At 37.3% G+C, this 25,444-nt stretch overlaps 1 protein-coding gene across 1 annotated transcript in view; it reads left to right on the forward strand.

The window, feature by feature from the left end:
* Positions 1-3: 3 nt before the first annotated feature.
* The window catches only part of BPTF (bromodomain PHD finger transcription factor), a gene marked incomplete at both ends in the record, with an annotated part of 42,463 nt that continues 17,022 nt past the window's right edge, over positions 4-25,444 (forward strand). The window contains 8 exons of the mRNA XM_010018887.1: positions 4-238; positions 11,882-12,704; positions 19,083-19,306; positions 20,045-20,245; positions 20,786-20,974; positions 23,441-23,614; positions 23,740-23,915; positions 24,809-25,164. Coding sequence (XP_010017189.1) covers positions 4-238; positions 11,882-12,704; positions 19,083-19,306; positions 20,045-20,245; positions 20,786-20,974; positions 23,441-23,614; positions 23,740-23,915; positions 24,809-25,164 — 2,378 coding nt within the window. The remainder of the gene's footprint in view (positions 239-11,881; positions 12,705-19,082; positions 19,307-20,044; positions 20,246-20,785; positions 20,975-23,440; positions 23,615-23,739; positions 23,916-24,808; positions 25,165-25,444) is intronic.

Genomic DNA, 25,444 nt, shown 5'->3' on the forward strand with positions numbered 1-25,444 from the left:
AAAGTGGTGTACGATGATCATGAGAGCGAAGAGGAGGAGGAGAGCATGGTGTCCGAGGAGGAAGAGGAGGCAGACCCCGAGGATAACCAGGACTCCGAGGAGGAAGAGGAGGAGGAGATAATGGAGGAAGAGGACGACGACGACTCTGACTACCCCGAAGAGATGGAGGATGAAGACGATGCCAGTTATTGCACTGAGAGCAGCTTCAGGAGCCACAGCACCTACAGCAGCACCCCAGGTAGAGAGTCAGTGGGATGAACTAAAACAAGTCGAGGGCACCCCACATGCTCCCTCTAGGTTTGCAAATACAGTCCGCACGCATTCTTCCTCCCATGCGTGTATGTAAGGGATGCCTGCAAGCACTCACAGGGAGAGGGGTATGCAAATTAACGACTGGCAACCCCACGGATGCAGGGAACACTAGGAGATGCTTACAAACACATGCACTGGGAGGAGGGAGGGCATGCTGTAACAAGGGAATGCTGTAACAAGGGGGTGCTTTGCAAATATGCATGGAGGTTCTGGTGACTGCAGAAATGCGTGATACACCAGAACGTGTTGCAAACAGTGTCAAAAGTGTATGGAGCATTCACTTAACATTTAAAAACAAGGGGAAGGACATGCATGCCTTGCAAAGAGGTCCTTTCAGATACATGCAGGAAAGGATGGCTTGTGCTTGCAGATATAACTTGATGTCAAAAGGAGAGGAAGCACATGCAACTTGAAGTGGTCTAAAAAAAAAAAAAAAAAAAAAGCCAAAAACCATAAACACTGAAAATTTTCAGGCTCTTGAGGTCAGAGGTATAACTGGATCCAGCATTTACTGGCTTTAAGACAAAACTAGCTTTCCAAGGAGGGAAATGAGGTGCATTGTTCAAAATGGAGATTGCATTGTTATAGTTTGGGGAAAAGTGCACAGGGCCTCATTGCAAGGGTGTAAACCTAGTTTTAGTTAAACACAAAGATTAAAAGGTGGAGGTTGGGTCAAAAGTCTTGGTGTTAAATACTGCATTTATCTTAAGATATGGCAACCTTTAAAACTCATGTTGGTGTTAAAACTCCTTAAACATCATTGTGATTATTTTATTTTATTTTTTTTTAACCTCTAGTGGCAAATTTGGGATCAAATTTTTCAGGCCAGTTCTGCTGTTGGTGTTTAATTAGTTCTTAACCGTGTGGGTTTCAAGCTTCAAATATTCTTTTATCTAAACTTAAGCACTTTAGATTTATTTGAATTCATTCCAGAATGGAGTTCAAGCTTAGGAATGAGTTAAATTTGGGGGTTCTTTTAAAGTCTCTGTACCAGGAGAGTAGTTAAACTCAGGGATAACCCAGGAGTGTTTCTGAATTGGGCTACAGGGTCACAGATGCTGCTGTTGTACGTCTTTGACCAATTTGGAAGGAGGGAGGAACAGGTTGTTTGTGTAAATGCATTGCATCTTAATTAAAAAAGGAGTGTAGCTTTGAGTAGTTAACTGACTTTATAAAAGGGGGAAGTACTGGCTACTGTGTCAGTTGTTTTTATTTTGGTGAGTTAATGGTATCAGCTCATTATGTGACTTCCTAATAGTCCTTAAAAATCTCTGTATGTCGAATACATATATATTTTTAATCTATATCCATATGCTCAGGAGCCTAAACGAATCAAAACCAGTACGTATATTACTAAATTAATTTAATATAGAGATAATTCTGAAGGTGTTAGTTTACCTGTTGCAGGGATGTCCTGCCATCAAACTTAGATTTTTGAATATTTATTACATTAAAGATTGAGGTCTGGCTCCACAGAAGAAAAACAACCTTTCAATTACTCTCTGGACTTTTAACTCTTCATTTTCTGCTTACTTGTGGTAACTTCAATTTTTATTCCTTTTTGGGGGGGGGTGCTTTTGTCAAGGAAAGAATATTTTTGTTACTTTAATTGGCATGGTCAGGGAGGTATTTTTTACATGAGCATCCAGGTTTAAAATGAGTTCCTCAGAGTATGGGTGTATTCAATTTCTGAAACGTACTTAAGTGTTTTGGCAAATAAGGTACTTCTGTATGCATTGTTGTACACGCATAGACAGGTTTTATGTGGTATTTAGGTGTATCAGAAACCATTTTGATAATTTATATGTTTATTTCTCACTTGGTCAGAGTAACTTCAGTTAACTTTTGTAAGATAAAGCTTAAGTAAGCATTTTCATCCTTATGTGCTTTTTGGGGTTGTAATACTGCGTGTTTGATAGTTAAAACATCTATGTTGTTATTTTGGCAATTTACTGGCAGTTCTCATTAGTTGAGTATTTGCCTAAAGGTCTCCCTCCTCCTTCTCTCTCTCCCAGAAATGCTGTTGCCCTATTGCAAAGAAAGCGCAAACTTCTCATTCAGTCAGCTCAGCTTGTTTCTGCTGAACAAATACCTAAACTATGAGTGCTGCTACACAGTTGTGGCACTAATTGAAATCTTAGTCTTATCCAGGAACAGGCACTTGACATTAGAACAGCATTAATAGGCAGGGAAAAGATTCACCTTACTTCAGTATCTCTTTATCTGACAGCGGCCAGTGGGGAGAATAGTGTTAAGAGTAAGGCACACATTCAGCCATATGTCTTCAGAGTTCTCCGTGGGCTCCAGTGCTCTTTGACTCAGGTGCATGCTGAGCCAGAACTGGTCTTTAGCTATGTTTAGATACAGGGGGTTTTCTTTCCTATATTTGTCATCAAACCAGACAAGTTGTACTACACAGTGGCAAAGTTCCTGCGGTTAACTGGAGAGCTTGAAGGATTGCATTCTCCAAACTGGCCCCAAACAGGATCACGCAGTGCCTGCTAGGTTTTTTCTACTAGAAGAGATGATGAATGATCATTCTCTACTTACCTTCCCTAACCATGTGCAGCCTAATTACTGCCACTTGCAGGCTGTAGTCTTAGGGGCTGAAGAGTTTTATTTTTTGAGAGCAGGTATTGAAAAATCACAATCCCAGTCAAACTCTCCTACCAGTGAAGATTTTCCACATAAATCACATCCACTCAAATAAGTGACAGATTTTTACAGCTTTTTCAAGCTTACATTGAACAATGAATTAAAAGATCACAGTGGAATGTCTCTGGCCAAGAAAGGCTCAATTTTTGTGCTTTACTGGGAAGTTTATGATATATCTTGAATTCACATGTAGGAGCTCTTTTTTACTGCATTATTAAAGTATTTAAAGAAGCAAAATCCTAGGAATGGTAAAACACCTTTAATATAATGGTACAGTAAAAGCTTAGTGTGTGAATGCATATGACATTTATCATTGCTTTTTCTTCTGCTGGACAGACTTCTGGTAGAGGAACTCTGTGTGTAGTGTCCCTCCTCTCTTATCCATTTGTATCCCCAAAAGGTAGATGTGCTTTTAGAACAGCTACCCTATATATCTTGTATCACTAAATATTTTTGCCATTGCCTGTCCACTGCAAGTTCTACTTGAGGCTTGTCATAATTATACATATCAAGTGTTTTCCACATGCTGCAGCATTTTAAAAGAAGGACTTAATCAACATGCCTACAGGTCCTTCATTTTCTGTTTCTTGATTTTCTATGTCAAAAACCAGGAAAACTAGTTTTAGGAAGAGCTGTCTAGATTTTGGCTGCAGTAATCATCAGTCTATCTAACAAGCAAATGCAGAGCAGTGGAGTTCTGAGCCAAAACGTTTGTCTTTATCTTTTTTTTAGATGGCTTTTGCTAGTCTAAGCATTTACAGTGATTGTCCATCACTTAACCAATTACTTCACTAGTGTGCTTTCATCTTCATTGTGAAGGAATTTAACTAGAAACGAGGTACTGTGTTTTGTGTCTGTAGTAATTTTATATTTTAACCTGTTTTCATGCTCTTGAAAAATAGTTTAAGTGGAGACATTGAGATACAACAGTAAGATACGCAGCCTCTTTTGTCATGTGAATTTACCAGCCTCCCAACCATCTTACCTAGGGTACCCTGTTCTCTAAATCTAGCATGCTCTTATTTTACCATTTAGTAATCTGAACTTTGATTTTACTCAGAGGAACTATCACTAGTTCATCATTCCAGTCATGAAAAATGTAGAAGACGAGTCCTAGCAAAGAAATGGTGTTGAAGGAGTAAATTGGTGGCTGATTCTGTTGTATTGACATGCAAATTTCCAGTTTATCCGAAGACAGTGTTTGTTATTTCAGTCATCTTTCTAGGAAGCTCTATACAGCAAATACTGTGCCATTATCAAAGCTTATATGTTGTGAAAGGTATAATATTTTGTTGGGTTTATTGTGCAAACTTTCTTTTGTAGGTCTGCAGTAATATTCCATAGCTAACCATTGTATTGCATAGAACTGGTGTAAGGTGAATTAATGTGGATTTTAGTAGACTGGGGCTGGCTCTCAGAGCTTACTAACTTCTGAAATTAATTACAATTTATCTTGAGTGTGTCCCAACTAAGAAATTGTCTGTCAGAATATTCCTGAAGATCGTTATGTTAGTGCTACCTTTTTTCCTCCTGGGCTTTAGGCACAAAAGAGTTGTTCCTCCAGGTACTTCTCAGAATGACAGTGTGGGATCTCATCTGCTTCTTGTCTCTCACTACTTATCCAAATGTTAAAATAATGCCTTAGAATATAGGGGGTTTGTATTCCTGGCTCCTACAGAGGGTACTGATGGCCATGATGTTGAGAAATTAAACTCTTAATGTAAAAATGATTTAGAAGTGTACCACAGCCAGATGTACAAAGGGAAAAATAAGGAGCCAAAAGTTTAAAAGTTTTAAACCAGTTGTTAATGAACATAAAGACCTGGTTTTGTACAGTGCAAGGCAGTAGTCAAACGTAGGAGCATGTGCTGAGAGTTTGTGATATGGGTGCTCTCGGGATCTAGTCTAGTAACTGGTTATTTTTACTTTTTTCCTTTAACCTCCAAAGGTTTTGCGGTGCTTGGAAAGTGTCATTTTTAATGTTGGGTTAGCTTTTAAGTTTTATCTGGTTATTTGGTTTACAGTTTGTTTGTTTGTTTTACTTTTCAAGGCAAAATAAATAGATTTGGGTTAGATATGGTTATTGCAGCGCAAAACTCTAATTGGAGCTGCACTTACAAGTAGTTACAAATGCCTCTTATTATTTCAGAGATTGTTAGACTTGCGAATATTAGAAACATGTTGATTGTCATGTTGGCATTTTTAAAAGGCAAAAAAGTGTTTCATGTAAGTCAAGCCCTTTAATTTTGTCCTATCCCAAGAAAAAGATTTAGATTTTTCAGGTTTGGTACTGCTTTTCATAATATATTCTTATTTCCTGTTAAACTGATTCATTTTACTGCTTTTTCTTCTTTGGTGGAAGCTGAACAAATGTTCTCCCAAGAGGTTGGCTTTTAATTAAGGAACCAGTTTGGGTATTGCTGTGACAAACAAGTAGCTATATCCAGTTCATGCATTCTGCTGTGGGGGAAAAAGCAAAGAAAAGAACACACATAGAAAGTTCTCTAATGCATTTTCATCAACTGGTTTCAGTTTTCTCAGTGATATCTGGCAAGAGCTTGTGCGTTGCTGTACGTTCTCTTTTGAAACTTGCCTGGTGAATAGTAGCAATATGGGATAGCAAATGTCTGGTTCTTGTATGTTTATTAAAACCAAACAAAAATAGGGCAGTCTTGGTGAGTTTAGGAATGTAGTTAAAAGGCAAAATTTCCAGGAGGAAGGAAAATGTAGGAGAGGACATTTTCTGTAGGAGTACTCATGCTTCCACAACATCATATAATTCCCAATTGGTCTTTACCTTGAGAAGTTTCTGTAGTGATTCATGATCTGGAAAACAGAACCAACCCACTTCTGGTTTACTGATGGTGGACCTCTGTGTTAGTGTAGTTTGACTTGATGAACTCGAAACCAAAAATTAATCTCTTACTGGGGGAAAATGTGAAGTTTTTTCACTTGCTGGCGTCAGTTTTGTGGAGTTTGCCTGTTGGGAGTTTATACCATAATTTCTCCCCCCTCCTGTGACAGGCAACCAAAATACCTGAAACTCCTCGGTCTGTCTCTTCTCTCCCCTGTACTCCACCAAGTTTATCTTCTCCACTGCAGCTGTGAACAGGAACTCTTAAGCTGGAGTGTTAGTGCCCAAATGCTAAGAAATCATGAGGAAGGAAAGTTTTTTAGAAAAGAGAAATGAGACCAGTTGTGAGCTTTCTAATCAAGAAATGCTGGAACCAGTGTTTATTTTTCAGGTCATACCAGTGCAGCTACCACTGTCTCCCTGTTTAAACAAGACTGGTTCTGGCAGATTATTTATTATGTAGGACCTCCATCCACCAGCCCATTACTTGAAATATGTTGGGCTGAAAGGCTGTGTTTACTAGCACCGTACATCTGGAGTGAAGGGATGTGTAACATAAGTGAGACAAGGCAAAACTGGATTTTTGTCCTTTCTGTTAGGCTACATGCGTATGGTAATGGGAATACAACTAAAGCACAAAGCATGAAATTCATATTTAGTCATGGTATAACCTTTTCTGTATTCTGTACACTTATGTAAATAGTAGTTTTAGATACTCTGTTTTAAAACTAAACCACATAAATTGCAGTTTTAAAACTATAACTACAGAAACAAGAAGATATATTAAAGATGGTTAAAATGTTTTTAGGTTCTATATTCTCCTGTGGTAAAGAGTTAAAGAATGGATGTGACTTTCCATTTTCTTCTTTCAGTCTGTCAGTAAAAACAGAGATAAGTTTTTGATCCTTTTAAACGCCATTTCTAAGTTTTGAGAGGGTCAGCATTTGAACCAAATAGGTTGAATAGATGGAAATTAAAAAGGAAAAAAGCAAGGGATAGGTTTTTTGAAGTGCTTCACTAAATTCTGAGTTTGGGTGCTCAGCCTGTTACTTCAGTAACTTTATTTTATTGCAGATATCATTAGTATGTTGCTTAAATATTTGTAATATAAATTATTTTAATAGATTATAGTAAGTGTAGACTGTAATTATCAATATCTATAATTAAATGTGCCATGTGAATAAAATTGTTTACTCTTTAATCTTAATTACAGGCAGCTCTTCAACTAGAGAATTCAAAATAGGGACATGCAGCCATTGCAGACTTTATCTCTTTTGGAGACAACTAGAGAAGGAATGTGATTTAAAAGAAGTTTATGCTAGGTAGAAGTGTAACGCTGAGATGCTCAAGATGATCTGGAGCCTGTAAATAGTCCAGTTGTGGCAGCAGGAGGCTATTTGCAGATCAATTTCTCCTTCCAGATAAAGCTGTAGAATTTGAATGGTGTAGAAGTGGACTTTTTCTTTCTTTGTAATGGCTCAAACCTGAAGGTGGAATTTGGTTCAGGGATTTGGTTCATATGCAGAAATGATCTTAGAAGTATACAATTCACATTCTTTGGGGGATCTTCAGTGTGAGTAAATTGACTTTCTTTAACTGACAGTAGGTACATCTAGATTCAGTTTGAAGTCTAGTCAGGTGGTGGTGCTTAAAGGCGAAGTACCTGCTGTTGGAACGCTTGCTCTGGAATCCTCTTAATGTTGCTTTGTTTTAGACAAAGTAGTACAGGAGTAGTTGCATTTTCTACTTAAAATGAAAAAAACTGCTGTTATGAGGTTTCCACAAATGGGAAATTATCCAGGGCAAATCATAAAAGTGATTTATCCCAAGTTATTTAAACTATACCAAGATAAATTGAAAAATATTAATGTCAGTAGGTGATGTTGTAATACAAAGTTAAGAAAAGAGCAACATATAATTCTGTTGCCTCCTCAGTGCGGTCATTGCACTGACTTGTTACTCTATTTCACTTCCATATATTGTTTTAAATGTATATTAAGGTGCTGGGGTATGGTTTTGTTTTGGAGGGTGGGTGTGTCTGCCAGTGAATACCAAATTCAAGCACTGGATGTGTTGCCTTGTGGAAAGGAGAAGATTTTCCTGGAAAGTGAAAAGCTTGGAAGGTTGGATATGTTTACTGTAGGAAAACTGGTTTCCAAAATTTGAGGGTGTGTATGAAGAACAGTTGGGTAAATATGAACTGTGAGCTTCAAAAACCTTCACAGAAGTTCAGTCTGCTTCTAAGTAGCATGAGCTGTGCAGGTTGTCAGCACACTGCAGATAACTGGCAATGAGGAAATTGTTATTAACAGAATCAACAAAGAAGCCTGCAGTCCTTATTTGGAATTCCAAACCACCTTTCTTCAGCTGTCAAGGCTAGTTGTGATGGAGAGGGTTATCCACCCAACCAGCAGAATACAAACATTTCAGCCCAAAACAGAGACCATAGGACTTTGTCATCGTTATATCCTGTGCCATTGGTCCACACTTGTAATTTAAGTTGAACAGCCATTTAGTGTACTTCAAGTTTTATGAGCACCTTGGCAGAGAATGTCCGTGTTTTTCACTGGAGATTAGACTGCTTGGTTTTGTTGGTTTGGGGTTTTGGGTTTGTTTTCTAAAGTTATTTGGAGTGTTTCTTGAGATTGCACTTGATGCATCGAACAGGAATATGCTTAAGCACAAATTAGCTTGGAACTTGCGAATTTCCAAATTAGACTTTGTGATTCTCTTCTTGGCTTCAAGTTCTTTTAAGCACAAATTAGCTTGGAACTTGTGAATTTCCAAATCACACTTTGTGATTCTCTTCTTGGCTTCAAGTTCTGTTCAAGCCAGATACAGCAAAAATCAGTAACAAATTGAAAGTGAATTTTGAAATAAACCTAGAAAGATTTTCAATACCATGCCACCGAGCCATTCAGGAAATATGGCTGGGTACCATTTCTTACATCTTTGACTACTTTCTTTTTGTTCAGCTCTGGGAAATGGGTTATATGCAGTGCAGAATTGTTCAAAGCAGTTCAATGTCCAAAAAGAGAAATGATTTGAGCTCTTGAGATGTGGTGTGTGATTTACAGTATGGGTTGGCAGTGTTGAGTGGTATGATACAGTAACTGGGCTGCATACTATGAGGCGTAACACAGAGCAGTGGACAAATGAGCATACATTTTACAATGCAATGTATTTTTCCTTATTGTCTAAACTATTGGTTTTACAATTACTTCAGAGATTTCTGTGCTGTATACCAAAGCAAACTTGAAAATATGTAAATTGATTTAAATAGAAGATGAGAAGTGGTGTGAATAATGCAACCATACTGTTGCACTATAGTTGCAAAATCAATTCTTTATTATGGTGGTATGAGATACTCTGCGTCCCAATAGCACATTTATTCTAGACCTCTAATTGTACCAATATGCTTCCTCTGTAAGATGAGGTGTTAGAGGGCTTAAACTTTTTCAGAAGATAATAGGAATGCCTGTTTTAAGGTTCCTTTTTGTGCTTCTCTTGTTAATTTGATGTAAGAAACGTACTAGTGTTGTGAAAGAAACATCAACAAAGATGGTATAGGGCAAGACCGGTATTTGTTTGTTTGGGATTTCTTTAAATGAAGGATAAAAGCCATGCATAGGACAATAGTATTTTTGTTCTTGGAGCAGAAAATCTCAACAACTGAGAGGAAATAGGGAGTCTTTGCTTCTTTGAGCCGTGTTCCTTCATTTTAGTTTATCTTTGCCTGAAAATACTGAGGGGCTGTGTCACTTCTGATTAATTTGGGTAAACCAGGGTTATCATTCTTGCTGCATGCTTTCTTGAAAGGCTGTTTCTTTCCTGGATTTACTGTGTGACAGACATTTTTCTGCTGCTTCAGTGGCAAACACTGAAAAACATCCTATTTTATAGCTCTGCCACTTTTTGTGATATCTGGGCTCTGTGAACACCATCAGTGATTTCAGATACCCATTTTGCATTGCTGTTGTATTGCATGGTAAGCTTCTAGGACTGGTCTTACACCATCCTGCAATACTGAAGGAAGCTTCAGGACCCTAACGTAGTTTAATCAGTGTGCAATTGTGTGTTTTGCTTTGAGATCTTTTAATTAGACCAACTGTGGTTTATGCAGATAATGATTTTTGGATCATGCTGATAGAAAAGTTGAGTTTAATCTAGATGTTTCTTGCTTTGTGTCTGGCTGTGAAACTCCTGTGTTTTTGTGTGTTTGCCATGATTAAACATTTTCCACTGATTTGTGCAGCAGCATCTTGGAAGCCAGTCATACAAGCATTCCTTCATTTTCCACAGGCAGAACTTGAGCTTCACTAAACTTGGAAATTTATTTTTATACACAGATGGTGTTGACCCATTACTTCTGTAATGGAAACATCTGGCAGTTCATCTTCTATACTGCTTTAGAGTGTCTAATTTGTTGTGTAAGATTTCATTCTTCAAAGTTTGAGAGGGAGAGATGTATCTGGTGTCATCTTGCCAGTCTAGCTCAATGATTGATTTATTTATCTTCTGGAATCATTTGGCAAACTGGCTATTACGCATCAAGATATTTCTAAAAGGTAGCTTTTCTTTTAGGTAACTTTTTTCTTTCCTTTTCAATGCATTAAAGTTTTAATGATGGTGTATTTAGGTTCAAAATGCCTTAGCAGGTCTTGCCCCCAGTTAGACTTATTTCCTGTGTCTGTGGGAGTATTGGAGGGAGTAGGGTGGCTTGAACAAATGCCACAGAGAACCATTTCCTCTTCATGGTAACATCCAAGATGACTGAAACTTGGTTTTAAACCAGTAAGATAGTTTTATGATTTGTTTATGAGATTGCCTAACTTGATTGCATATTAATACTTTAACTGATAACTGCCCAGTTAGACTTATTTCCTGTGTCTGTGGGAGTATTGGAGGGAGTAGGGTGGCTTGAACAAATGCCACAGAGAACCATTTCCTCTTCATGGTAACATCCAAGATGACTGAAACTTGGTTTTAAACCAGTAAGATAGTTTTATGATTTGTTTATGAGATTGCCTAACTTGATTGCATATTAATACTTTAACTGATAACTGCAAAATACTTGCATATATATCCAGCAAAATAGCTGGATGCTTTATTTCGGTAGAAGATTGAAATGTTTCATCTATCTGGTAGTGCCATGTACAGAAACTTTCCTCTTTTGTTTTCCCTTCTGCTTGGCATCAAGGATAGTGGAATTAAATGGAAGAAGGTGTAGCATCTCATCTGAATTAGCATCTGAGTCTGAATTAATTATGCTCAGTATCTATTCTTTTAGGTAGTGAAACAGCTCTTCAGACAAGCTTTTTGTGTTAGGCTTTGTCCTTCCATAAATCTGCCGCCTCCTCATTCTGTGGAGATATCTCCTGGCTTATTGAAGTGTTTTTTCTGTGCTTTGTTTTGAAAGATCGGGAGTTCCTGAATAATTTTCGTATCATATCACATTTAACTTTTGTTTCTGGCTTGTAGGTATCCAGGATAAATATTCTAGTTAGAAGGTAGTGGAGAAAGTGATTTAGGTTCTGTTTTGTGTTCTAATTTGGTTGAAATTGATGTCCTAAGACATCTGCTTGAAATGATCTCTCTGTGTGCTGTCTCTGGACAGGAAAATAGCTTGCAATATTTAAATACGAAATATCTGTTGTCTGAAGCTCGATGCTTTAAGTTTAAAGTTAAAATTCCAGGAAGGAATGATAAACTAGTCATGAATAAAAAGGAGAAAAATTTCTAAATTAATATATTGGCTGAAGGAAATGTCTTTTTTAAATAATTTAAACAAAATTCTAGGTGTCATTTCAAAGATTCATCACATTACATGGGAAATGCAGCTGCTCTAAGTGTCTAAAGCAATACTTCAGCTATCTTATGTGTTTTATTTTCATATTGTTAATTAAAGTATAAGATTATTAGATGAATTATCACATGTAACTAAAGATGTGAATCCTTAATTTGCAGTGGCTTAGAAAGTTTGACACAGTCATTGCTCATAGGTGTTTAAACATGTTGACCACTGAATGGCAAGATTCTTATTGTTGTTTTTTATTCCAGGTAGGAGAAGACAAAGAGTGCATCGTCCTCGTTCTCCAATATTGGAAGAAAAAGATATCCCACCCTTGGAGTTTCCTAAATCCTCAGAGGACTTAATGGTGCCTAGTGAGCATATAATGAATGTTATTGCCATCTATGAGGTACTAAGGAACTTTGGCACTGTTTTACGCCTCTCTCCTTTTCGTTTTGAGGACTTCTGTGCTGCTCTGGTAAGTCAAGAGCAGTGCACGCTTATGGCAGAGATGCATATAGTGCTTTTAAAAGCAGTTTTACGTGAAGAAGACACTTCAAATACTACCTTTGGACCTGCTGACCTCAAAGATAGCGTTAATTCCACTTTGTATTTCATAGATGGAATGACGTGGCCAGAGGTTCTGCGGGTATATTGTGAGAGTGACAAGGAATACCATCATGTTCTTCCTTACCAAGAGACAGAGGACTATCCTTATGGACCAGTAGAGAATAAAATCAAAGTTCTGCAGTTCTTAGTGGATCAGTTTCTTACAACAAACATTGCACGTGAAGAGTTAATGTCAGAAGGTGTTATTCAGTATGATGATCATTGTAGGGTTTGTCACAAACTTGGGGATTTGCTTTGCTGTGAAACTTGTTCAGCTGTGTACCATTTGGAGTGCGTGAAACCACCTCTTGAAGAGGTACCAGAAGATGAATGGCAGTGTGAGGTCTGCGTAGCACATAAGGTGCCTGGAGTAACTGACTGTGTTGCTGAAATCCAAAAAAATAAACCTTACATTCGACATGAACCTATTGGATATGACAGGCATAGACGAAAATACTGGTTCCTGAACAGAAGAATCATTATGTAAGTAAAGGAATTATTTAGTATTTTCTGAATAATAATATTGCATCGAATGGATTTTTAATATATCCTGTAAGTTGCTGTTGCCATCTTAAAACTGTTCTTTCATTAGGTAAGACCATTGTTTGCTGTTTTGTAAGAAAATTTCTATGTAAATATTTCCCTGTAAATAATCCATCAGTTTTCTCCAGAATAAGTATTCTCATGGTCTGTATATAAAAAGGGGAAAAACCCCAGGGCCTCTGGCTTAATATTAATATGCCCAAAACACGTGAATGTGAGGAAAAGACAGGGAATTTTAGTAAGAACTCTCCAGTTTCTTGTAAAAATTACTGAAAAGTAGATTAACTCTCTTTGTGATCACGTGGTGTATAGGACACTAGTTTTGTATACTTTCACCTGCTTAGCTAGTATTTGGCTGTTAAATATTGTTACTGGTTTGAAGCTAAGACTTTCAAAGGTACTTGAATGTATTCAGCACAATTCTTAAATAGAAATGCAGAAAATATTGTATGTGAACACTTCTGTAATGTAAAGAAAGTCAAAATAGTAAGAAACGCCGGTCTTTAAGCGATCTACTTTGTATATTTAAGTTTCCTGTTACTGGTTGGCTTTGAGATACTAATGTATCTCAAAACATTAATACTAATCAAACCCTTGTTAGTGAGGGCATTGTGTCCTATTGTTTTTACCTGAAAAGTTGAATCTGAAATTATAAGAGTATTGTACATTTTTTCACAGGAAAATAGCTAAAGATACTTTTTTTTTTTCCTTATAAAAGACTGCTCTTAGGTAATTGTTCTCATAGTGGCAAAGAAACAGTATTTAAGTGAAACCAATAGTATTGTAATTTAGGAAAAACAAAGGTATTTTACTAGATTTCTTGAAATACAATTTTCCATTCAGCATTATGGAGAAAATAAGCCACCGCTGGGTACTTTAACAGAATTGCACAAAAAATGTTTCACACTGAAGGTCAAGATATTAGCCTGTGTCTTTAAAAGGGGTTGTGGTGACTGTTGATGGTGTTAACATCTTAGAAACAAGACACTTCAAAGGACTCATTTTGGTCCTTTAAAATACAGTGCTCTTTCTCTAACGGTGAATTTCTCTAATGGTGCTTTAAGTATTAATTATCACCACTTTTCGTTTCCTGTGTATTCTTTTACACTTGTGAAGAAAGAATCCATGTTTGATTATTTTTAGTTTCCTGGGTTATAAATGCCACAGTAGTATCAAGTAATCTTTTCTACTCCTACCTTTTTTTTATACTCACTCACATGCTCTACAATGTGGTGTCTCATTCAGATGGTTCAGCAGTATGTGATGGTCAGCCTGAAGCTGTTGAAATCCTAATTCTTCCATTGCTTCATATATAATTTTCTACCTTCCATTTCCAGAAAATGAGTTGAAAGTTTGATTTTTGCAAAAAGCTTGGTTGTGAAAGGCATGCAACTGAAACTCTTTTTGTTCTAATTACCTTTGTTTTCATAACTTGCGGTCTTATAGTGCATGACTTTTATCTCTTGAGATAAAATTGAGTTCTCTCTTGAGAACTCTTGAGGAAAAGGTTCTTCTAAAGATAGGGGTTTCTCACTGCTCTACTGTACTGGCAGAACAATTATATTCTGCTTGCCATTGGAGGTCTAGGAATTAGCATTAAAAAATCCAGTGTCACTCACTCCGGAGCTCATTTTAAGATAAACAGGCCCCCAGTACACAGACAGGTTGGTGATTATTTTTGACTAAACTTAATCTATGAAACAATGTTTTCTTCTTAATGAAGAGTAATACCTGATGCTCATGAAGTTTTGATACAGGCAGTACTTCAATGTATTCTAAACTAAAATAAATCTTGCATGGGTGAAAGTTCTTTGGCACACTGGTAGTAATTCTAACTGCACTAGAAAAGATACCTTCAAAGGTTGAATGTATTTTGGTTTTCAATGATTTTGCATTCCTGTTAAGAATTCAGTGGGCAAATTACTAGTTTCAAGTTTTATGAATTAAGTTTTGTATCTTTCTTGGGATTTATTCCGAGAGACATCAGTATTCCGTTTCAGATCAAAATAGATGAGAACTGTAAACAATACAGCAAAAGGAAAATTTTTATTGGATTTTCCATTTTACTGAGGTTTTGTCAGTGACCAAAATAGTTCAAAATGTAAATGGAAAAGTATTCTTATGTTTACGAAGGCAAGAAATGCAGTTCAGCCATTGTTTCCTGACTTGCTTTTGTATTCTCATGTAGATCATCAAGGTCGAAATATTCTTCCCCTACTAGTCCCTATCCTTCTTGCTGCCATTAGACATCATGCCTTCTGCTAGTGTAAATGTACCTGTGCATGCCTCCAAAACAAGTTCTTCCTGAAGTATGTGGTTTGGAGTAAAAAAATTTCAAATCCTGCTGATGGAATTGGAAAAGCAAACAGATAGTGAGTTGTTCTGGTAGATCTGCAGCAGCAGCAGCTCTCTTCAACAGCAGTGTGGGATGTACAGAACCAACAAATTCCACTGGACTTTTCATAGGACTTTGATGCATTTAATTATGCATAATTAAATTTATGCATCATGTGCCTTGAAGCTTCATGCCAAAGCCACTTCATAAGGGCACAGAAGTATTTACTACATAACTAAATTCCAGGGAAATGTAAGTCTTAATAATTCACATAGATATTAAACTCTGTACTTCCCAGTTTTAATGTCCTTTAGGTTCAGTAAGCATGCTGTACTGCAAACTCAACCATGTCACATATATATATATAAAAGAAGATCAAACTACACCTGGTGTCTTGGATAACTGAAGGTTGACTTAAGGAGAATTACCAAATGCTAAAAACTGAGATTCATTAATATTATCATATCAAGTTTATTAAAATTAATAGAGTATATTCACCAATGTCGTGTGATCAAATGTATCAGAAGAAACTAACAGATCTAAAACTAATCTGCACAAACACTGATTTGAAATCTTGCCCAGGGGAATTAAGGAACTGAAATCCTGAATTCTTGCATTTTTCTGTTTTCCAAAGGGGGTTTTAGGGCTTCTTACTGCTTCTCTCTCCTTATAAATGTTCTAAATCCCTCATACCACTGGTTTTCCCATCTTTTAAAGGGCTTTGTAGATTTCTTCTTGTTCACAGATACTTTTATTCCCATGCTCATCACCTGCTGAGGGTATAAGCCTTCTTTAAGCCCATTGTTGTGATCTTCTTCTCTTTTCCACCTCTTCTGTTTTACAAAGATGAAAAAGTAGGCACTGAGGAGATCTCCTCCCGTACATCCCCAGGAGCAAATAGCAACAAGATTTAAAACAATCCTGTGGTCAAGAGAAAATAAATTCCCGAGTATTTTGTTTCAAGCTGTTACGAATTTAGGATGATGTCTCCGGGTCTGTTGCATTTGTTTTGCTTGTGAAGGTCATTTCTGCAAGTTAACAAGTCAGGAAATTTAGGGCTTTGATTTGCATTCTCCTTGTAAACTGCTGCAGTGTTCTTACAGGTTTTCTTTCTAGAAATACTGAGACGCTTTGGATTTGTCAGACATTTATGAAAGCAGATGAAACACTGTTTGGTTTTCATTTTGATAGCAGAAGCAAGACACAAATTGTTATTCCTGAGTTACAAACATCTTGATCGTCAAAAAAATCCAATTTCATCTTTTTTTCTGCAAGATTTGTCATGGTCTTTATGTTCTTAGCAAGACCTGCTCAATTTTCTCTAATTACTTAAAAAGGTTTTGGATCTTTGTTTGAATAGGTTACTTTAAACAGGTGACTGAATTCTTGTGTCTAATTGTATCAGCATGGAATTCGGGAAAGGGTGTAGCCACTGTTACTACTTTACTTGAAAGTTTCGAGTGTATTCAATGTTGTTAGTTTACCAGTCTGAAAACTTGCCTCTAAAGCCTGCCAGTGAATAGTTCCTGGCAGTGCAGGAGGCTGAAAGAGGTAGGAAATGTTCATGTGATTCTTCTCTCCCTTGCTTGGCCTCACTTCATGTATGTGACTCAACAGTCCCCTGGAGACAGAGTAGACCTGTCCGGCATCAAGTCTGGCTCGCCAGAGAAAAACACTGGAAATTGGTCCTTGTGTAAATTTGCATCTTTCTATCTTGTTTCATGATAGCCTTTCACAGGATAAAAGTAGTGTCCCTTTAGCCAATGCAAGGTGGTGTTCAGGGGAAGTCAGCTTAAATATTTTCATTATTAATTTAAATCTTAATCAGCTTTGCCAGATGGATTGCATAGAATGATTTCTGCTGTAGCTCTTTGCCTGTTAGCGAGTTGGTTATGAGCACTCCAGGGCTTCCACTGGCACACACCTGAGTCTTGGGAAGAAGTCTGAGCAAAGATGAGTTTTGTGTAAGGATAACAGCAAGCTTCTGCCTTTTCATTTTCTATCTGTGCTTTTGTCAAGAGAAAACACTAATTCCTGAATTTCTGTTACTAAGGTTGCAATAGCCTTTAGTTCAAGAGAAATTCTGTGCTCAAAACCCTGTATAAATGAAGTAAAAGGAAAATAAAATACTCTTGGGTAACTTCATTGTCCATTTCTAGAATATTATCTGAACGGGTCTTTAATGGGTAGGACTTGAATCGCACAATGAAAGATTAGCTCTAGGTGCATTCTGCAGAATACAATCTTTGTGGTCTAGTGTTTTGAATCTTCACAGTGTGGCTCTGGGTTTTTTTGGCTTGCAGTACAGCAGACCTTTACTGGTACTGCAGGCTTTTTCTTGATTACATAGGGAAATTGAAGATAACAGCTAATTGCTTTTCAGTCCAATGGAACCTTGTAACACAAGAATAGAAAGAACTGACGGGAAAAGAAAAGGGAGATGTTGCTTGGGATTTTCAGGTGACATACATACGTATCCTGGAGGCATTAGCATAGCTGCAGTGGTTTCAGGTTTGCTAAATGGGGGGAGAATGTGGAAAAAGAACATGCTTGGATGGTCACTGTCAAAATTTAGGCAAGGTGTACAAGGCTCTATGTCTGAGCTGCTTGACTGGCAAATGGGTACTTGCACAGCCTTGCTTCACGGAATGATGGATCTATAGAAAGCGTTCATATTGTTGCATATCTAGGTCATATAAGATGGTGTAGAAATGGCATATCTATGCTGCAAATAGTTGTGTAATGAGCTAGGGGCTCAAAATGAAGAGCTAAAGTTCCCCTTTTAGTGAGTTAAGAAATAATTATAGTATAAACTTAGCAACAGCATTATATTGTACAGTCGTGTTTGTAAGGAGCAGAGCAGCCTTACAATTACTGCTCTGCCAGTGTCTTGCTCTCCCTGCTTCCATTGGACGTTTGCCAGGGAAAAATTCAGTAGGGCCTGTCCTTTCTAGTTAAGCATTTTGTTTCACCCTCTTCTTTCCTCTTGCTGTATAAAGATGAATCCTTGCATCCTCATCTCCCCTTCCATCTTAGATTTTGGGTATTCGACTTTGTCTTCTTTTGTGGCTTTTGTTCACAATCAGTAACAAAGGTGTTGCCATTCCTGTTACTGTTAGTAGATGACTTTCCTGGTTTAAAAGGAAACGTGGCTTAAACAATAAGTTTTCTTTAACATGGAAGTCTACAGGCATGGAATATTCCATAGAGTCAAATGATTGTCAGTGTTCAGCTGTTACTTTTTGATGTGTAGTATGTGGGCAGTCTTCCTGAAATGAGCTGTTTTCTGAGAGAACTTGTTGAACTTAACCATGCTCACCTGTTAAAACTAATGGGAAGTTACTGGTAGCCTAGAGGAGTAAATGGGTGTAAGGTAGAATTAGTTGCTTTTCATGAGCAAGGGCCTTTATGGAAGAAATTAAACTATTTCTTTGCAGTACAACAGGTTTTATCATCAAAACCAAAAGTCTCGTTTGTGGTAATAGTTGTGATGAGTTAGTAGTTGAATTTTGAGTAATATTGCCATTATTAACTTCATAACCACCTTATTTTAGTAGTATTCTGATTAAGTTGGAAATATGACAGTTGTTTCACAGGTGAATGCTCTTTCCCGAAGATGCAGTCAGAAACATTCTGCAGCATACCTCTCTCATTGCAAATTGTTTGAGACTCAGTAGTAGATTACTGGTTACAGTAATAGTAAATATAAAGAGAATAAACCTTGTTGCCAGATTGGACAAACCAATTCTAAGGAGACACATCAAAAGCTTTCCTGAGGACACTGTAATGAGAAATTCTGAGGGGATGGTAATGAGAGAGGAGCATTTGTGTACTAAATTGGGTGCATGTGAGTGTCCTCATGTGATTTGTTATTCACACTCAGGTATTGACATTTAACAGTTCTCTGCTAAAAGTAGGCTGATATTAATGTTTGTCATTTATTTAGATATTTTAAAATTCGTATTTTCTCAATACTCTTCCAGAGAGGAGGATTCAGAAAGTGAGAAAGATAAGAAAATCTGGTACTTCAGCACAAAGATCCAGCTGGCAGAGCTAATCGAATGCCTAGACAAGGATTACTGGGAAGCTGACCTATGCAAAACTCTGGAAGAAATGCGTGAGGAGATTCATCGGCACATGGATGTAACAGAAGACCTCACTAATAAAGCAAGGGGCAACAACAAGTCTTTCCTTTCAGCAGCAAATGGTAAGAATATTTTGTTTCATGGGAACAGATGTACTTTAAATCAAATACTAGTTTATGTTTCTTTTATTATAAGAAGTTTACAGAAGCTGATGGAGAAGCATCTTGCAGGTGTACCTCTACCAGCATGGCTATTTAGAGCTGACTTCTTGTACGACTATGCATTGTGTATTCCAGGATGTCCTGAATGATTTGGATTCTTGATATGGTTAGGGTGTGCCAGATTGTGATTGTTCCAGGTGTTGAAGTGGAACTGTGTTAGCTGTCATATGTTTCCTGATGTACTGTCTTGATTTTTACATATATAACAATCCAGTGGGAGTTGGAGTAGTGAAAGTATTAGAGCTCTGGTATTTACTCCAATATTATGGAAAGTGTGGAATAATGCCTATCTCCTCTGCAGTTCCTCACCAGCTTAAGTTATCTACCTGGGAGCAATAAATAAATAGCAAAATAAATGTGAGAAGGTTTGAACTTTGTTTTTAAGGAATACTTGACGATATCGAAGATTCAGGTTTAAAATTGGATTTAAGTCATCACATATAAATGCATAACTCTTAGAAATCAAGAATTAAATCTGCAGAATTGTTTCTTCTAAGTGGGGGAAAAAGTAGTAAGAAGTTGGATGTTATCTTTTGTCTCATTGAAAAGCAGCAGCATTTATGTCATGTTATTTCTGCTCTGTGGCTCTGTAGGTGGTGGTTGGTTTGTTTATTGATGACAACATACTTTCTATTGTAGATGAAATTTTGGACACTATCAGAGCAAGAAAAGGAGAAATAGTGGAAGATAAAACCACAGCAGATGATGAAGCAGAAAAGGCCAAAAGTGATGCTGATAATGACCAGACAGATGCTGAGAGAAGCAAGGAAGAATCTGGAGATCAAGATAAAATTGAGGAAACATCCACTGAGCAAGATGCAGAAAAAGTGAAAACAGAAGGTAAGGAAACTATGACTGTGCTTTAACAACTTCATTGAAGTAAAGTGAATCTTCAGTTGAGATCCTCACATTTTTTTAAGTATTAATGTGATCTGGGGGATGAGGGGCATGATTGTCTAAGTTACTTTTTAAGTAATAGGTGATACTTGTCAGTTCTTTCGTGGTTGTATATTGTAATGGTTTTTCTTGTTAAATAATTTCACCAGTTCTCCTACTTTTCAAGTTAGATACTGCTAGCTTGTAGATACAGGAGGCTTGAGGTACAGGTGGCACTTGCAGGTTGTGATCAACATGTTTGCAGTAAGCAATATCACATCATTTTTAACATTGTTTTCCTCATCATAAGTAGTTTGTTCTTTGATTTGGAGACAATTCTGTCTCATAGAAGAAAAAAAAAAGGAAGGAAAAAGCTCAGTGTTTTTCAGCTTTATCAAACAGACAAACCAAGCTGCTGAAGTTGCTTTCTATGGCTGATGCCAAATGACATCCTGAGACATACTAAAGAATATCCCTAAAGTTTTGTTGTGCATTTTACTATAGAGGCAACAGTCGTTGGGGATAAAAGTAACTCTGTGACATCAAGCACTGATGACAACAACACAAATCCTTCTGCAGGAGAGACTAGTTGCTCTGAAGGGAAGAACGCAATGGGGTGTCAGTCAGAAACCCTTGAGAGCAACAACGTGGCAGAGAAGAAGGTGGCATCAGAGCTCCCTCAGGAACTCTCAGGTACAGAAGGCACTGTTACCAATGCCTCTGTAATTTGGGGAATCTGTTAAGTTTTTCTCTCTGATTTGTCCACTAAAACCATTCACAGCGTATATCACTCATGCTGTTTGCTTGCAGTGCCATCCTTTACTGCTACGTTGTCATTAACATTCCAAAGTTAATTTTCTTGCAACTAGTGCTTGAAATTTGTGGTCCTCTGTGACATTAGCATTTGTTTCCATGCCTTCCAAAGATGACTATGGCTAAGCTTTTTATGTTCTATTTTCTGTAGATTTTATTTTTCCATATTGATCCATAATGATTTTTAGCATCCTATCAAAGTTGATTTCAAATTCTGATTTGCTGCTGGCTTGTTTATTACTTTAACCTCTCATTTACTGTATGAATTACTAACAAACAAAGCGTTTTCATTCAAGTGAGTAAAGCATTGCATAGAAATGTCAAGGTTGAAGTTGTCATGCTAGGAATTTTAAACAGATGTCAGAATTATAAGCACAGAGGCTCTTGTATTCTAACGTGTCTTGGTCTACATGTCAGTGATTCCAAAATAGTCATACACACTATTTAATAATAATTCTAAAACTTTTGATTTGGAAATAAGTGGGACTTGATTCCATAAGTTACCAGTGTACGATTTTAGAATTATAGATAATATCTGTGATGCAGTCAGACTCTGTGTGTTATGCTTCAAAATGCAGTAGTAAACATTTTCTGTCCTACAGAAATAGTTCTCCATTCAGATACAGATTGCAGTTCCTGAACTTGCAAATGTGAATGCATCCAAACCTTGTCATTAACTTTTTAATAAGAGGAGATTCTGAATGTTAGGACTAATCCATAATCTGGAAGCCTCATAATGCACTTTATTAATAGATTCCTACTGCATGGGCCAATAAGTATACATTGTAGATATTTGATCGAGTATATTCATCTGTTCTCATATTTTTTTATTCCATTTTAAAGTTAAAATAACTGCATAAAGGTTTAATGGAAAAGTTATGTATCCTATAGCTTTGCTCCAGACATTTATGGGTTCGTATCTTTTTTTAAAGTTTCACTTATGTATCTATCATTTCTTTATTATACTTTCATAATTACTTTTCTCCTTCCAAGCTTCTAGCTTAGTTCTAAATTAGTGGGCTTTTTTTTTTTGTAGGAAAGCGTGTGTGTGTGGAGAAGATTCTTGTTTATGTCTCATTTACTATATTCATAGTGATACTTCTGTTCTATGATGAAATTTGCGTTTGAGGCTCTCATTTCAGAGGCAGGGAGAGATACTGAACCAGAGTCAGTGAGGCAGCTTCCCCTAAAGAGGGGGAAAATAAAAGTAAAATGCAAAGCTAGACAAGAATGTCTGTCACCACCCTTGTTAAATGCAGTTTGGGTATTAGTCTTTTATTAAGAGTCTAGCTTGGGTGCTTGCACTCTCTTCCAAACAACACGCACCACAAATGGTTTCATTTTTCCTCTTAGTCAAAAGGGAAATGGATTGAGCAGTGGTGGTCACTGGTGCATTCAGGTTTGGGATCTTCTAAGAGCCCCAGAATACTTACCTAGTGGCCTTTCTGCTAGGAGTGAGTGCTTCACAAATAGCAGGTTTTGTTCTGTCACCTTGCATAAAATCAGCAGAATCCTTGATGTTTGGAAAGAATTCTAGAAACAGTCAAATCTTGTGGGTTTTGAAGCTGAGCTGTATCTCCTGCACACAGTCAAGAGCAAGGAAGAGCAGCTTGTTGATACTGGGAAGCTGGAGGGATTTATTCCTAGGTAGCTGCAATTCACTGATGCTTTAGTCAAAAGGTCAGTACGCCTTAGCACTGTGAGTTGTCAAGACAGACAGTAGCAAGGACAGCTGAGGACCAAGAACTCATTTGTCTTACTGAGCTTGAAGCAACACTTAGACCCATCAGATTCTAAGAGGCTGATTTGAAGTTTCCAGAGGAGGAGTTTAGATACAGAGTGGTGCCAACAGACCTGAAACCTGTAGGATTCCTCAGAATTACTGTGCTAAAGAAGAGACAGCCAAAAACTTGGTGGTAAACTGGAGGTCAACTGAAAGATGTAAGCTAAAGAATAAGAGAATAAAAAAAGTTAAAATCATAAAAGCTGCTGGAAGACCAAATTTCATGAAATGCGCATTCTGAAAGCAAAACAAAGTCTCAGTAGAGGGTTCTCTGTGTGTGCATCTATAGGAAAGAAATTGTCTTCTATTTAACATACATTCATATTTCATGCAAGTGTGAATTTCAACTCTTCAGAGCTGTAGGAGTTGAAACTGCTTGGAACAGAACAAAATATACTTCCATGGATACAGTGCTCTGGAGGGAATTAATATTTTATAGGTGTTTCCCTCCAGTCCAGCAAAATATGTTCATCTGGCCTTTTTTTGATGAAAAATTCAGAACACAAAAAAATTGCCTTGATCTAATTTAAAAGAAGAACTAAAATGAAGTTGTTCTCTTGTAGAAGAAACTGGTCAGATGATCCCTGGCAACAGTAGCAGTGTATCTGCTGCACCTCTACCGTCAGATGTTGAGAACAGCAACGGCAGTGAGCTGGGCTCTGGGCAGAACGACTCCATTAGGACTCCTGATGATGCTGAGAATGCAGAGAGGGGATCCCAGACTTCAGAGGACATAGGTAATAATAATAATTATAAGAACAGTATCTCTGACTTTCATTTTATGCATCTTTTTAATTGCCATACACTAATAGAAAACTTCCAATTCTTAAGTTTGTTTTAAAAGCCTTTTTCCCTTGGGCAGGAGAGAAATCTAATGGTGAAAGAAGCGACTCTCCAGGCGCAGGAAAAGGCACGGCAGGTTCGACGCGAATGCTTACGAGATCACGAAATCCAGATAGCAAGTTGAGCCAGATGAAAAGCCAGCAGGTGGCTGCTGCAGCACATGAAGCAAATAAGTTGCATAAAGAAGGCAGAGAGGTTTGTGCACTTCTTGGAAAACTCAAAGTGTGAAAATGTTGTGCAAACCTGATCATATTTTGAAAGTAAAAAAGTGATTTTGGCAGACTATGAAGATGCTTTAAAAAAATGTAGGAATAATAAATTAGCAAATTATTTAATCACAGGAAGCTTTTACCCTCCTTCTCCTTTGTTCTTAGTTACTATCTACAGAGGTGTGACAGTGACTCAGTGCAGTGGTATGTTTTTTGTATGGCTATAGGTTGTTGGCTGGTTTCTTGGGGGTTTGTTTTGATTTTCTAAGTAACCTAGTTTCTCCAGGAAAGAAGTGTTTGAATGCAAGGAGTTCATTGCAGTTTGTTTTCTGATTATTGTTTGGTGTATTCATTTTATTTTTGTTAACTGGTTTTCCTTGTAAGTTAGCACTTAGAATATTTACTCACAGACTTCTCAAGTTTGGAACTCAGTTAATGAGTAATTACACCAGTGATGTTACCCATGCCCTTTTTTCAAAGTCAAAGACACTTGTTTGCTTAGCTACATGTATGAATTCTCTGATTTGCCAACAAGGGGTTTCGCAGGAGGCTTCCTTAGGCAGTGAAGCTGTTTTTTCCAAAGGTGTCTCCACAATAAGCATAATTCAGAGCAACAAGGAGAGCTCCTGTTTGACTTCTTGGGGAGCCTGGATGGTGGTTTTTTTAATGTTAAAGTTGATCTTTGGGAATATCCTAACTCTATACATCAGTGATGAAGTACAAATATTTAGTATATCAGATAATCAATTATTTGCTTCTACAAATTGATGCAAGGGGGGATTTATTGTTTTATGTATAGACAGTTGAAGCCTAAATCATAAATAAATAGAAATATTTGAAACTTCAGTAAAACTTTAAAATTATTATTTCTTTTACAAGGTTCTGGTGGTCAACTCTCAAGGTGAAATCTCCCGAATGAACACAAAGAAGGAAGTTGTGATGAAAGGAAATATCAACAATTATTTCAAATTAGGGCAGGAGGGGAAATACCGTGTTTATCATAATCAATATGCCACTAATTCATTCGCATTGAACAAGCACCAGCACAGGGAGGACCATGACAAGAGACGACATCTCTCGCATAAGTTCTGTCTGACTCCTGCTGGAGAGTTCAAATGGAATGGGTCTGTACATGGGTCCAAAGTTCTTACCATTTCCACTTTGAGGCTAACTATCATTCAGCTAGAAAACAACATCCCGGCATCATTCCTTCACCCTAACTGGGCTTCCCACAGGTAAATCACTAAATGAAAATATATATTCTCTTTGGTTTAGTTGTATTTTGGCTAACAGAATTAATAAGCAATGATCTTTGTGTTTTTCACATCAATGATTTCCAAGCACCATGCTTCAGTGTGTTAAAATACAAGCTAACGCGCGTGTGCGTGGTGATGGATGGCTGAAAAGATTGCACATTTGAGCAAAGTATTGCAATACGGGAGGTTTTCTCCTACCATTAAATCTTATTAACACAGCATGCAATATTAATGCATGTGTATGTTTCAGGTTTTTATC

This window comes from Nestor notabilis, unplaced genomic scaffold (assembly GCF_000696875.1).
Source record: "Nestor notabilis isolate BGI_N333 unplaced genomic scaffold, ASM69687v1 scaffold3027, whole genome shotgun sequence".
NCBI lineage: Eukaryota > Metazoa > Chordata > Aves > Psittaciformes > Psittacidae > Nestor > Nestor notabilis.